General features: G+C 40.3%; 1 protein-coding gene across 1 annotated transcript; it reads right to left on the minus strand.

Annotated features, from left to right (window-relative positions):
• Positions 1-1,076: 1,076 nt before the first annotated feature.
• hlfa (HLF transcription factor, PAR bZIP family member a) lies at positions 1,077-11,832 on the minus strand. The gene is made up of 4 exons (XM_077556426.1): positions 11,488-11,832; positions 7,427-7,783; positions 2,900-3,105; positions 1,077-2,693 (listed from the first exon to the last, which is right to left on the minus strand). Exons 1-4 carry the CDS (start codon positions 11,594-11,596, stop codon positions 2,478-2,480), a joined length of 888 nt encoding a protein of 295 aa, XP_077412552.1. The 5' UTR covers positions 11,597-11,832; the 3' UTR covers positions 1,077-2,477.
• Positions 11,833-13,721: the final 1,889 nt, after the last annotated feature.

Below are 13,721 nucleotides of genomic sequence, written 5' to 3' on the forward strand. Positions count from 1 at the left end.
TGCTGGCCGGTGGTGTAATAACTACCATTTCTTTACCCGTTCTTTGCAGTTGAGAGGCTGCAACAAAGCCTTCTGAGTCTAGCATATAAAATCATATAAATAGTCACCCAACCCGTGACCCCACACATGCATTTATGCATGCATTTTTTCTAATTAAATTAATAATTTTGATAATCAATTGTTTAATGTTAACTAAAAATGGTCCTAAATCTTCAGAACTTCACTCTCAGCATAAGTGTTTATTTTTCAGTTAATCAATTAAGAAACAAATAAATAGCAACAGATTAATTATTGAATTGATCGTTACTTGCAGCCCTAAAAACAAGTGAAAGTATTTGTTACATTTGAGTATACAGTACTAGTAGAGGTGCAACAATTAATTGAGTGAAAGCTCAATCAAATTAACAAACAACAATTTTGTTATTTGCATAGGGAAAAAGCCTTTTCAGATTTGATTTAAAAAAAATTAAGATTAATTGATAAAAATGAGGGAAACAGAGGTGGAACAACTAATTTACCTAAGTGTCAAATTAATTCCTGTACTGTCAGTTTGAAACAATTTCCCATTTTCATTTGTATGTATACTTTTCAGTTGTTCATGTAAAATTTCGACTTTCTTGCAAAACATATTTTTTCTCCTGTCTAATATATTTATTGCAATTTAAATACAACAATAATAGAAAATACAAAAGAACAGAAAAATCCACTCCAGACAAAACTTAACTACTCGTTCTCCAGTCACATAAAAAAAGAGCACACAAAAAACAAGCATATACCTTTAATCAATAAAATGTAAGTCTGCCAGAATATTGCTCTAATATTCATTGTTGCACGCACTACTGTTAATTAAAGAATCTCAAAATGCTCCCACATCCGATGAAATTCCCGTTCCAAGCCCGCCATCATCATCACACATGTAATTTTGTAGAGTTTGAGATTAAATAGTGCATCTTTCATCCAATGTGGTACTGTCGGAGGAGATGCAGCTTTTCCTCCTCTTGGGCCGACGACTCACCTGTTGCAATACTATATAAAGTCACCAGGGGGCGTCATATCAAAACAAGCCATACAACAAGTGGTTTGTATCATTTTAATCTTTAATAATCTGGATCTGTTGTGCCTTTAAAATACATATTCAATAAATGTAATAGGAAAAATACTGTACAAAACAACAACGTATAGATTTATAGGTTTTATATATAAACATCTCTTGTAACCAATTTTCATCTCTGTAAGCGATTGGTTTGGTCTGCCAGAAACAAACTAGACGCCCGTCCGCCAAACCCAGAGAAAAAAAACATTCGTGCCACCATCTTGATGGCCAAACGGGCGGCGGCGGTGGCTACGCAGACACCAAAGGCAGGGGGGCTCTACCACGTGGGGCCAAAGGTCAGGGGTACATGCTACGCTCAACACAAGAGGAAAAAAATTAACATTGCCCAAAAAAAAAAAAACACTAAGCGGCAATTGAAAAAAAAAAGAAAGATTGCAAAAGATGCTTCTTTTTTATTTTTTTGTGCACAGTGCAATGAAGACGAGGAGGAAAAGGAAGGATGTTGTTGGCCAATCAAAATAGAGACCAGCTGGCAGTTAAAACATCAAAAGTAGAAGAAGGTAAAAAAAGTTGTCAATGGGACTCGTCCTCATTGTGATGGCTTTTATGCTGCGGGCGGAGGCGCGTAGAAAAGGTGGGAGAAAAAAATCAAGCCCCTTTCACAGTTTTTTTTTTTTTTTTTTAATATGTTGCTGTTGAGTGTGACAAGTCGAAATACGAACAGGTCATGATATTGTCACCCCCCCCCCCCCCCCTTCCCCAGTAGACGCTTTTAAACCGTCCCCATCGGTCAGAACAAAGAGAGAAGACATTTCGGCTTTATGTGGACTACGAATGCTAATGATGCTAATGCTAAACCCGAGGCGATCAACAAAGCGCTTTGACTTGTTTTTTTGTGTATGTTTTTAAGTTGCCCACCTTAATGGACTATTTTCCAGAAATTTGCCAGGATTTTTCAGAAATTTACTGGAGATTTTCCATGGATCTCCATTAAATTACTGCCATTACCAGTTAATTTCCACTTTTAATATCTCATGTAAACTGAGCAAATGTTTCCAGAAATTTACAGGAATATCTTCCAGAAATTCATCCGAAATTTTATCAGCAATTGTCGCAGAAAATTTCCTTAAATTTACAGGAAATTTTCCAAAAATCAAAACTTTTTTTTTTTTTTTACTGAAACGTTCAGAATAATTTCCAGAAATTTAGGAGGAAATTTGTGAAAATTCCAATGATAATTGCATGAGGACTTTTCCAATAGGGAATGCTTTGTGGTGCTGCACATGAACATTAACCACTGTGCACTCCACAGGCAGCGTGAAAGGGGCTTGATAGGGCATGTGGGTGATAGTGGGGAGGGTGAAGACGACATAGTCCTTAAAGGGCCGTGTGGCGTGGGAGGGGGGGACTGAGGGTGTCGGGATCACAGGGGCCCGTGCCTGGCCTGGTACTTGGCCACGACGTTCTTGCAGCGGCCGAGCTCCTTGCGCAGGTCGGCCACCTCCAGGCGCAGGGCGGCGTTCTCCTTCTCCAGGAAGCCGGCCCGGATGGCGATCTGGTTTTCTTTCAGCCGCCGCGCGTCCCGCGACCGCTTGGCCGCCACGTTGTTCTTTCTGCGCCGCGCCCAGTACTTGTCGTCCTGCACGAGCCGGCAAAACACGACGATGAAAGAGTCAGAAACATTTCAAAAATATTCTATTCATGTTGTAATCGTGAAGCATTGTGTGTTAAAAATGGATTTTATTTGAATCAATTTTGGAAGGAGGCTGTAACAAAAAGTGTGTAAAAAGTCACATGACGTTTGCTTTGGAATAAATGAGCATGAAAGCATCACGTTGCGCTGACCTTGAGGTCCTCGGGTATGAAGACTTTGCGGGCCTTCTTGATCATGGGCTGCGGCTTGAGCTCCTCGGGTGAGAACTTGTGCTTGCGCGGGTCGAAGACGGCCTGGCCCGGCACGCTGGACAGCGCCAGGTCGGCCGGGTCGGGCTCGTAGCTCAGCGCCACCTGGATGGACTCGGGGTCGATGGGGCTGGGCGTGTCGCGGGACGCTGCGGGACGAAAGAGCGGGAGATTACTGCGGCGTCTCCATGGCAGTTGGGAGTTTGTTTTCAGGAAGTTGTCCCGCTTAAGCTAACAGCAGCTTCTGCTTTTCTTTCTGCTGGCCTTTCTAGGCAACGCGCGCGTACTGACCGGCCACCAATGCCGAAAGCTTCTTAGTTGTGCTAAAAACAGCTGCCGTAAGTCAAGTCAACTCAGCCACCATCTTGACGTCCCCATTAGCACAGAGGCTAACAGGCTCAACATATCTGTTAGCGTAGCCAGTTAGCGCTGCTGAAAGCAAGCTAGCTGGCAAGACGTGGCTAATGATAAGCTTGTTTATTCGCGCGGCCGAACTTTGACCCTAAACGTAGGCTGCTGACCGACGTTAAGGGGTCAAAGTGCGTGGGCTGAGCTAATCTCAGTTTAGCCTTCGAGTGACTAAGCTTTTAGACGTCCTACTTCACAACAACAGCTAAACAGTTTATTTCAAAATAAATACAAACATGCTAATCTGCACCATGCTTTTATTTTGAAATACCGAGTTTTTGTCAATAGTCTTGAGTTTTCCTGCCTGTTACATTAGTGGACAAACGCCAGTTTCATTGGTGAGTCCAATGACGATTGGTGACGGCAACATAACTTGCTAATGCTGATTCCACCACCTCAGTTGTCATGACGATACTAAATCGTCAACCAGCTGCGTGCACACTCCATTTGCGCTCTCCATTTAGAATGAATGAGTCATGACGGTGATATTTCATCTCGGTGGAAAATGCAGAATGTTTGTAGTCTGTATATATATTGTGCATATTTGACATGACGCTGGCTGGCGCCATGATGTCTTGCTGGTTTGAACCTTGAAATAGATTTTTCATCTTTAGGTGAAAGCATCTGTGCATTTGATGGGCTGTACTTTGCGACGTCGCCACACCATGCAACGGAAATTCACATTTTGAATCCTGGAAAAAATAAAATATACTTCCCACTGGTGAAATGTTATGGCAGAACTGTTGTAATTGATGAATGCTTTAATAATAAAAGTCTTAAAAGAAAGTATGTTGCCTGTAAAAGAAAGCGTGTCAGTTGAATTCAATCGAATTTTCGCTTGACTGGCTGTGTGGGAGCATTTCCGCGGACACTAGTGATGTGACGTTCGCGAACGAATCGAGTCTTTTGAACGGCTCTTCAATGTGAGAGCTGTTCAACCCCCTAATCGCCCACCATTCACTTTTGGAGGGAACGTCATCTTCGCATATTAGCGTCAATCAAACAATTAACTTGTAAGTGGGTCGTTAAGTTATGAAAATAGAGAAAAATAAGAGAACAAAAGAGGACACTGCAACTGCTTTAGCACTTTGGAGAGACGGAGCAAAGAGGAGAAGCAGTGTTTTTTTTTATGATTTGAAAAAAAAAATCACTTCATGTTCAAGCAGTTACTCAGTACTTGACTGATTTTTTTTATGACCACTTTTTACTTTTACTTGAGTAATATTATTTTGAAGTGACGCTACTCTTACTTGAGTACAATTTTTTGCTACTCTGCCCACCTATGTTTCTCAGTACACCAACAATCATTTCTTTCGTTTTCATTCCGTTTACAACTGAGCTTGTCATTCCAATACATTTGGAGGGGACAGTATGTGCTAACGCTAATGCACACAAGCCCTCATGTTTATCACACGCGCACCCTCATATGTGAAATACACACAAACACACACCGGTATGTTCAACACTATATGTTGTTGTTGTTGTTGTTCTCGTGGAACCCGATGACGAAGCAGGAACAAGAGTGCACGTGACACACACGCACGCACGCCCAAATCCATGTGAGCCGGGACAAGCTGTGCTGGGCGAACGGGCGGGAGCGAGTGCGAGAGGAGCTTGAAAGGAAGCAGAGTGCGTGAGAGGACGAGGCGGGGCCACGGCCAGCCGCACATGCTGTCTGCATGTGTGTGTCACATGGGCCCGCACGCATCGGCGGGGCGGTGTGGCGCACACACACACACACACACACACACACACACACACACACACACACACACACACACACACACACACACACACACACACACACACACACACGCACACACACACACAGATGCAGGGCCTGCCAAACACAAACACCCGGCGTTACTTGACACCTGGTGTGAAAAGACAACACGCCGCTCCGGCCACTTCCTGTCATGCACCTGCACGCCGCCTGCCGACAAATTTGGGAGCGAGCTGGCGTGAAACCTGGACTGGTCGCCAGTCTTCACAAGGCCTCTCCTTTCACATTTAAAGACTTCAAGCACAACAAATGACAAACTTCAATTGTAGTTTTTTTTTTTTTTTTAAAGGTTGTGCTTGTTGCCTAGCAACCAGCTGTACCTACAAGGCATTGCATTTTGATGGCACGTGTTGGTCATGTTGTCGCTATTGCAGGATTATTAAAAAAAAATTTTTTTTTTAAATTATCAGAGATTTGGAGCATTTTGGACGACAAGCTCTTTAAGTAACTTAAAGGTCTCAGTTGCTGTGGCAACACCAGCAGTGACTCATATGCTTCCTCTCAATTAAATGTCATTCTGTGTGTGTAGCACGGTTACAATAGTTTGGGATTTTCATTATACAGTAGTTAGTTTTGATTTTGTTAATTTTCAAATTCTGTTAGTTTTAATTACGTTTTAGAGCAGTTTTTAATTCTTCCAAAATAATTCATTTTAGTTTTGCTTTTATTAGTATTAGTTTTTTATTAAATGTAGAGTATTCTTTGAGTGCAGAAAAGGTCCCTAAGGATTGCGTAAATTAAGTAAACTACAATTCTGTTTGTCTTTTCTTTTTCTGTGCAGACACGCAGCGAGCGATGCCTAAATGAATACATTTAAAACCAACCCCGAAAGGTCACGACATGTATGATACTAATTGGCAAAGATGAAAACAAAGGGCATTTTTGCTGAAATTACACATCAGTTAGTTTTAGATTGTTTCAGAAAATGAGACTCCATTTCAGTTAGTTCAAACGCATTTTTGGTTCTTATTTCGTTGACGAAATGTTTTTTTATTTTTTTATTTGTAGCTTTAGTATTTTATTCCATTTGTTTTTTTTTATATCTATAATAATAACCTTTCTATATAAATGCAATAAAGTTTAAGTTTTGAGCGGATATGTATTTATTTGTGTATTGTTTATAGGGATGGGCGAGTAGTACCATTACCATGTTTTAGTATCGGGCCAATAACTGGCCTTATTTCAAGATATTGGTACTCGCGACGGCGGCCAATACAATCCGGAATGGAAAATTAAAAGATTAGAAAATTGCCATTCATTTCATGCAATTTTAACTAGGAAAATGCGTTATTGGAATATATGGGGTTTTTCTTTAAAATTATCTGTCATTGTTTTGGTGGTATTGGTACTTGGTATCATATCGATGACTCAAGAATTGAGTACTCATACTGGTATCAGTCTGAAAACAATTGCTCTGGAACAATATATATATATATATATATATATATATATATATATATATATATATATATATATATATATATATATATATATACATATATATATATATATATATATACATATACATATACACACACACACACACACAAATTGCTGTAGTTTTCAGAAGCGGGGTGGACGTGTACTCAGCATTTTATGCTAGCTAGCTACTCGCAACAACATGTGGCAACGACCAATCAGACTGCTTGGGACCAAGGTTCAAGTCCAGAAGCTGTCAATCAATCACACACACACAGGCACACACACCACACTTGTCTTTGTATCATTGTGGGGACATCTCGTTGACATGATGCATTTCCTAGCCCCTCCCCCTAACCACAACTATCAAAAATGACTGCCTACCCCCATTTCTTACCCTAACCTCAACCAAAACCCAATTCAAACTTAAACTCTAAAACCAAGTCTTGACCCTCAAAAAGAGGTCTCAACTTGTGGGGACCACAGAAAATTCCCCACAATTTCAAGTCGGTCCCCACAATGGTAGTTAAACCTGGAAAAACAGCCGTGTATTGGCCCCACAATGTAGCAAAGACAACATACACTGTCATGTTAATCCCATGCCCACTGAATCTCAAACACACGCGCACACGATTTCTCTCACAGACTACGCACAAACAGATGCGCAGCATTAATAAAGCATCTGTCTATCTTCGTTTAAAACACAACACACTCACTCCTGCACACACTAAACAGGAGTTATTATCTAGTGTGCCAAACTTGATAATCACGTTTCCATCAAATGTGCAACGTGAGCCAGCGGCCAATCACGGCAAGCGGGAAGTCCGTGCGCACGCATGCGTGTTGTTGCTGTTTCTTACCTGTAGCGTTGGGGCTACGCAAGCACGTCTGTTGCTGCGGCGGCATGCCGCCTTGCACCGGGGTGTCGGCGCGGCTGCTCAGGTCCACCACCGAGGGGGCCGGGGCCTGGGGGGGCTGTGGAGCCTGGGGAGGCGGCGCCACTTGCGGCTGCTGCTGCTCGCTCTGCGCCGTGGTGGCGGGAATGCCGTTTTCGGACAGGAACTCCTCCAGGTCCATGTACTCCAGCTGGAAGTTGTCACCGTCGTAGGGCAGCGTCTTGTCCCAAAGCGTCGGCCCCAGGAAGGCCGACTGCGGCGGGTTGGCCGCACCGCTCTCATCCTCGAGCTTTTTCTCCTTGTCCTTCTCCTTGCCGAAACCTGCAGGACAGGTAAACACAGTCAGCAGGTGGCGCTAGGCTTCACTCACAACTGGAATCCATCAGTTTACCACCACCGACAAGTATATAGTCGTCAAATAGGTTTTTTTTCAATTGGTAGGCATGAAAGAGGTCTCAGCCAGCTTCCCTGTCAAATTCAATCTTCTGTAATTACAAATAGACACCAGCAGATGGCGTCTAATGGTACCCTTATTTTGTAATTGAGTTGTCATAGTTCGTTACTGCAAAACTAGAGTAACTCACAGTAGACTAGCATAGACAAATCCATTGTGTGTGGCTTTTTGCATACTTGACCAATAAAAGATGATTCTGAGGCCGAGAAATGCCAACACATTCACACTCAGATACGTTTCGGCAACTCACACTCGATCAGAGTATGTTTAAGTATAAAGTACGTGTCGGGTCCCATGCCCCAAATTGAACAGTCCACCATTTTGGTTTGAAGCAGATACTTTGTGCAAAGAAACTTAATCACACCCCCTGGAAAGGTGGAACAAACTAGCCCAATCTGGTGTCAAACCAGACATAAGTTCAATATTTGAAGACATCTTGCAATATTAACTAGATAGTTCCACTTTGCATTAATCGTACACATACTGTAGCAGAATTAAACACAAACCATTACTTAACACATACCTACGGTGGTTGTTGTCGAGATTTTATTCAAATTTCCTTTGATTCCTCATCAATGCTGCCCTTTGCATTTGTTTTTGCTTTCTTGGTTGTTTCTACAGTATTAATGACGCTGTGACAATTTAATTTCCCCTTACACAATATATGGATTTATCTATACACAAGGAAACATTTTTAACGCGATTGTAAACGACAGTACTTTTCCAAAGAAAAGAGAACAATGTTGTTTACTGTGTGGCTTGTAGGACCTTTGAACAGCAGCTTTAAGGATTAGATGTGTCTTTTTTTTTTTTAAGCATAATGAAAGCCTTCATTTTGGCAGATCACATTTAAGGCTTTTTCCCCCCCAAGCTTTGCGAATATACCCACTAATTGTGTACTTAACAATTCTCAGTCCATTATCTTAAGGTGTGTGAGTGAATCCTGTGTGCGAGCATGCGGCTCAAATCTGGAATTTTATAAAGACGGCTGCCAGTTTCATTTGGTCTGTTAGGAGTGGGACCGATCAGAACGGTGCAGGCAGGTTCAACGGGTTTATTATTAGGATTATCACGTAAATTCCAGCAAGTATCTGTGCGGCACTTCGAGGACACGGAATTCATTGTTGCTTTACGACAAAAAAGGAAACATTATGGTGTAATAATAGAGAAAGCGTAAACTCCTAATTACAGCAGAAAATGTATCACCTGTATTACGAGACCATTAAAAACACTTTTTTTAACATACTTTTGCCAATCCTACACTTGCTTAAAACTAGAGAAAATTAAAACAAGTTCTCCAAATAAGAAGCAAAGCGTGCTTTTGCCAAGTTGTTTAGATTTTACTCCCACTTCAAGATTAGGTTTAATGCAAAACAGACCCGTAAAACAAGAGAATTGAACATTTTATATCTAAAAAACAACATTTCATTCAACGAAACGTTAGCTAGCTTAATGCTATCATGTTATTTAAAAAAATAAATAAATAAATACATAGACCAAGCTAATGGAAATTAACATTGATGTTAGCAATTCCAAAACTTTACACACACACAAAAAAAAATCCTACTCAGCATGCATGAAACACAATGTTACTCACAGGCATATTCTGTCTGCCCTGTAGGAACTACGGCTGCAACTAACAATAATTCTAACAATCGATTAATGGGCAATTATTATTATTATTCAATTCAATTCAATTAAAAAATATATATATTTCATTCTTTAAAAGAAAAAAAAAATGAAAGGGGACTTAAGAAGACAAACCTGTGAAATCTGACCCTATATCAACACTCACACACACAAAAGGTCAACACAAAATAAATGAAAGCAAATAGTCAAGACGGCCTCAAAGTAACAATGAAACAAAACAATTCAATAGAATGACCTTGTGCTAAATATATTTTTCCAGTAATTGTGCTTTTATAATTAAAAAATATATATAGATACATATGGACTGAGATGATTTAGTTTTCTAATTCTGATTGTTCCACAAACTGACACCTTGAGTTGAAAAACATCGTTCTTTTTGTTTTGTTCTGTATTCGGGTTTGGAAAAAAATATCTGTTCCTCTTAATTTGTACTCACTTTCCTTTTTTTAATTTGATTTGCATGTTAAGTGGTAAGATTTCATGATGGGCTTTATACATTATTTTAAGTCGGTTAAACTCCATCAATTCATTAAATTTGAAAGTTTTAAGTTGTATGAATATTGAATTAGTGTGAGCTCTGTGTCCACAACCAAAAACGACACAAATAGCACATTTCTGTAAAAGAAAAATGGGTTCAGTGTAGGCTTTGCCCCCCCCCCCCACCCCCACACACACACACACACACACACTTCAATGCAATAGGTCAGGTATGGAACAATCAATGAATTAAAAAAACAATAAAGCTGGCATGGCTGGCATGTTGTGGCACAACACGGTACTACAGTGACAGTGCGCCACTTTAAAGTTGGACTTGCCTGCATAAAGTAAAAACATATTTAAAATAACAATCACTTGAAAATCCACAACATGGGGGAGGGGGGGCTTATTTAATGAGGGTTGACTGGAATCTGATAATAACAACTTTTCTTTTCAACGTTTTTTGTCTTAATTAAACAAAATAAAAACGTCACTAAGTGGAAAATTTGTTGGGGGGGTAAGTCCAAACTTCATGTGGTGCCTTCTAAGTGGGTCACAGTGCAAGTAGACATGATTGCCGTGTTGTATTAACCAATCACGACATCATTGGACATTATCGCATACATTCTCTTTAACACGTATGACATTAGCATTTTAGCTTCTCGTGAGAACGACATGGAACAAATTATCCATTTCTGTTCGGTGTGCCTAGTTCCCCCAAAACGACTTATTCAGAAACAAGACAACATGAGTGGAATCATTATCACATTCACGCAAAACATCGCCATGAAATTAGTTTTGAATCACGTCATTGCTTTTGAATTTTTCATGAAATGATTTACAATGATCTGATATTTGTATGGAAACATTCAAAGATTTGAGCTCTGTATCAAACATTTAACATCGTAGGAGCATCTTATCTATTTGTTGCCATTATTATTACCCTGTCGTTATGACATTCACACAAGCACTTAAATTAATGACATAAGATGATAATCATAATTCAAACAGAAGGAATGGGGGTTGGGGAGGTCACGACTTGGCCTTTACTCCTAGGCATCGGTGAAAAATTGCGTAGAAAAATTAAACACATAGGAGTAATTTCATTAATGTTTTTCTCTTAAAAATAGTTTAATCTTTGTTTCCCCCGGGAGGATTAGGGTGTGTGGCGCCCCCTACTGGTGACACGAGGAATCCACGTAATCACCATTAAGACGGAGGCTATTTAAGGTAATAAACGCGACTTACCCCAAAATAAAATATCCTTTTCGTCAAGATAATTGGCACAAATGGTCTCATTTTTAGGTGGCGCAAGGGCTGAGTCACGTACCATCGGCTTGTTTTGCTCGTCTCTGCACCGATTAAATCGAATTCGTGCTTCATTTTCCTCCACGGAAGCTATAAAGCAAAACGTCAAAGTTCCCAAAGGGCTTTATTTGGATACCTTCGTCGTGGTGGAAGGGCATCTTAAGCGGGTTCTCCAGCAGCGACTTGAGCACGCCGTGCGTCGGCAGCAGGAAAGTTGCGTTGGCGGGCACAGGTCTGCTTGCCATTTTCTCCAGATGGCGTCGAAATCCCGCTGCTGGCGATGGTGCGGCCCGGGGGGGACTCGCAGACCGTTGAAAGGAGCTCCGACGGCGGTGTGGCGTCGAGATAAGCAAGCAGGCAGGCTGGCAGGCGGCGGACTAGAGGCGGAGGGCGGAGGCAGTTCGACTTTGACGGACGGAAGGAGGGAGGGAAGAGGGAGGGAAGAGGGAGGGAAGAGGGAGGAGGGAGGAAGCTAAGGTAGGCTCGGCTGCTCCGCTCTCCTCTCCCGCCCACCCTACTCCGTTTCAGCACACGACGTACATGTGCAAAAACTGCTGACGTCACAGCAGCGGAGGGCGGGACCAGTGAGGCGACGCCTTCGGGCGACGTGGGAAAACATGGAAATATTGCCCTCAGTATCCATGTAATACTCTTTGGCTCAAGCGAATTTACACAAACGTATATAATCGAACATTTTCTGCGTTTATCATCATTTATCTGTTGCAAATTATGGAGCCCCGGACATGAATTGGGAAAACTTTTTTAAATTGTGGCCACAATAGTGGTAAGAGGGTGCAAACACTACAGTATAGATTAAGAACTGACCTACATTTACAACTGGTTCTATATTTGCTCCGTGAAATTGTATACAAAAAAAAAAATCCATACGTTTCGTAGATCACCAAATGACCCCTGATGATGTGCAATGCTGCTCATCGCTCCTTCAGTGGATGGGCCAAATGCACAGAATGAATTTCACCTCACTTGGACAATCAGTGGTCCTTTAACTTTATAAAATGCGAGAAATATTATTTGGTTACACATAAATTAATTAACTGGTGTCAAAGTGAATATGTTAGTTCAATTAAAAAATAAATACATTTCTTTCAATAACTAAAATGTTAAGAAAATTATTTGGATCAAGGCAAAAAAAATTAAGGTTGGTTCAAGTGAAGAATTATTGTTTACCTCAATATGAAATGATCAGTCACTCAATTTAGTTTCTGGGAAGTCAAATATTTTAGATGTGATATCTGGACATCTTTTTTTTGATTTTTTTTTTGTTTAAGCGGGTTTATAATTAAAATAAATAAACTAGATTACAATGAATTGCTATATTCTTTCAAAAGTAAATACAGTAAGTAACTGTAATTTGTATACAGTAAATACAGTAAAAATGTATATACAGTAAATACTTGTATAAAAAAATACAGTAATATACTGTAATAGATTTTCACAGTAATGAAATGAAATTTTACAAGAATTCACTGGCAACTGGCCAGTTATTTCTTATGAATTGTACCGTCAATTTGTTACAGTGTATATGTCACTAGTGAGGCAAAATTGTGCACTACTTGACAACTGTTTGCTAATCGTACAACTAGTGAAATTATAAACTTGTCTAGGACATCACTATACAAATTCACAATTATTAACCGATTCTATGTCTCTACCTAAATAAAAAATGAAACTTAAGGAAGCTTGAATGTGAAAGAGATTTGGTGCTGCAGAAGCTTGACTGATTGTGTATACACTATTTAATATGTGTACTGCTATGGAATAATTTTTTGCTAAAGTAAAATTTCAGTTATGTTGAAGATATGTTTGCTGAGGCTATATATATATATATATAATTTTGTTTTTGTTTTTAAAGTGTTAGTTTATTATTCTTAGGTGATGTCCTTGATAAGTCTGTAATGGGTTTCTACCTCACCTTCACATTTTTGCTGCCATATTTGTATATATTTTTAAGATTGTTTAAATAAACAAACTAGCACAAGCTGCATGCAGATGTCAACTAATGCACAATTGTCCTCCCTAGTAACATGTAGCTATTCTACTAGTGCCTCCTAGTCATTCGACTAGTGCGAAGAAATGTCATACAATAGTGGAAAGCAGTAGTGGCAAAAAGTCTTGAGACCACCCCCGCTCCTTCTCATGCTGAATTGTCTTACTAGCGAGGACAAAGAGTGTACATTTGAATTTTTATCCAGATTTAAACCTTCTAACCTTGACGTTGATGATGATGTTGATAGTGACGGTGATTATGTTACAGTAATGCCATAAAGAAACGTGTGAAAATGCACAGCAGGGAACCACATAACATGTAGGCGACCTACTTTTAGGCGGTGGAGGTGAAGGCTCACAATC

Source organism: Vanacampus margaritifer, chromosome 2 (genome assembly GCF_051991255.1).
Source record: "Vanacampus margaritifer isolate UIUO_Vmar chromosome 2, RoL_Vmar_1.0, whole genome shotgun sequence".
NCBI lineage: Eukaryota > Metazoa > Chordata > Actinopteri > Syngnathiformes > Syngnathidae > Vanacampus > Vanacampus margaritifer.

Coding starts and splice junctions, on each gene's coding strand:
- hlfa (XM_077556426.1), bottom strand. CDS start 11,596: ATGGCAAGCAGACCTGTGCCCGCCAACGCAACTTTCCTGCTGCCGACG. Junction 7,784..11,487: donor GCCCTTCCACCACGACGAAG/GTATCCAAATAA, acceptor CCTGTCCTGCAG/GTTTCGGCAAGGAGAAGGAC. Junction 3,106..7,426: donor GCGTAGCCCCAACGCTACAG/GTAAGAAACAGC, acceptor TTCGTCCCGCAG/CGTCCCGCGACACGCCCAGC.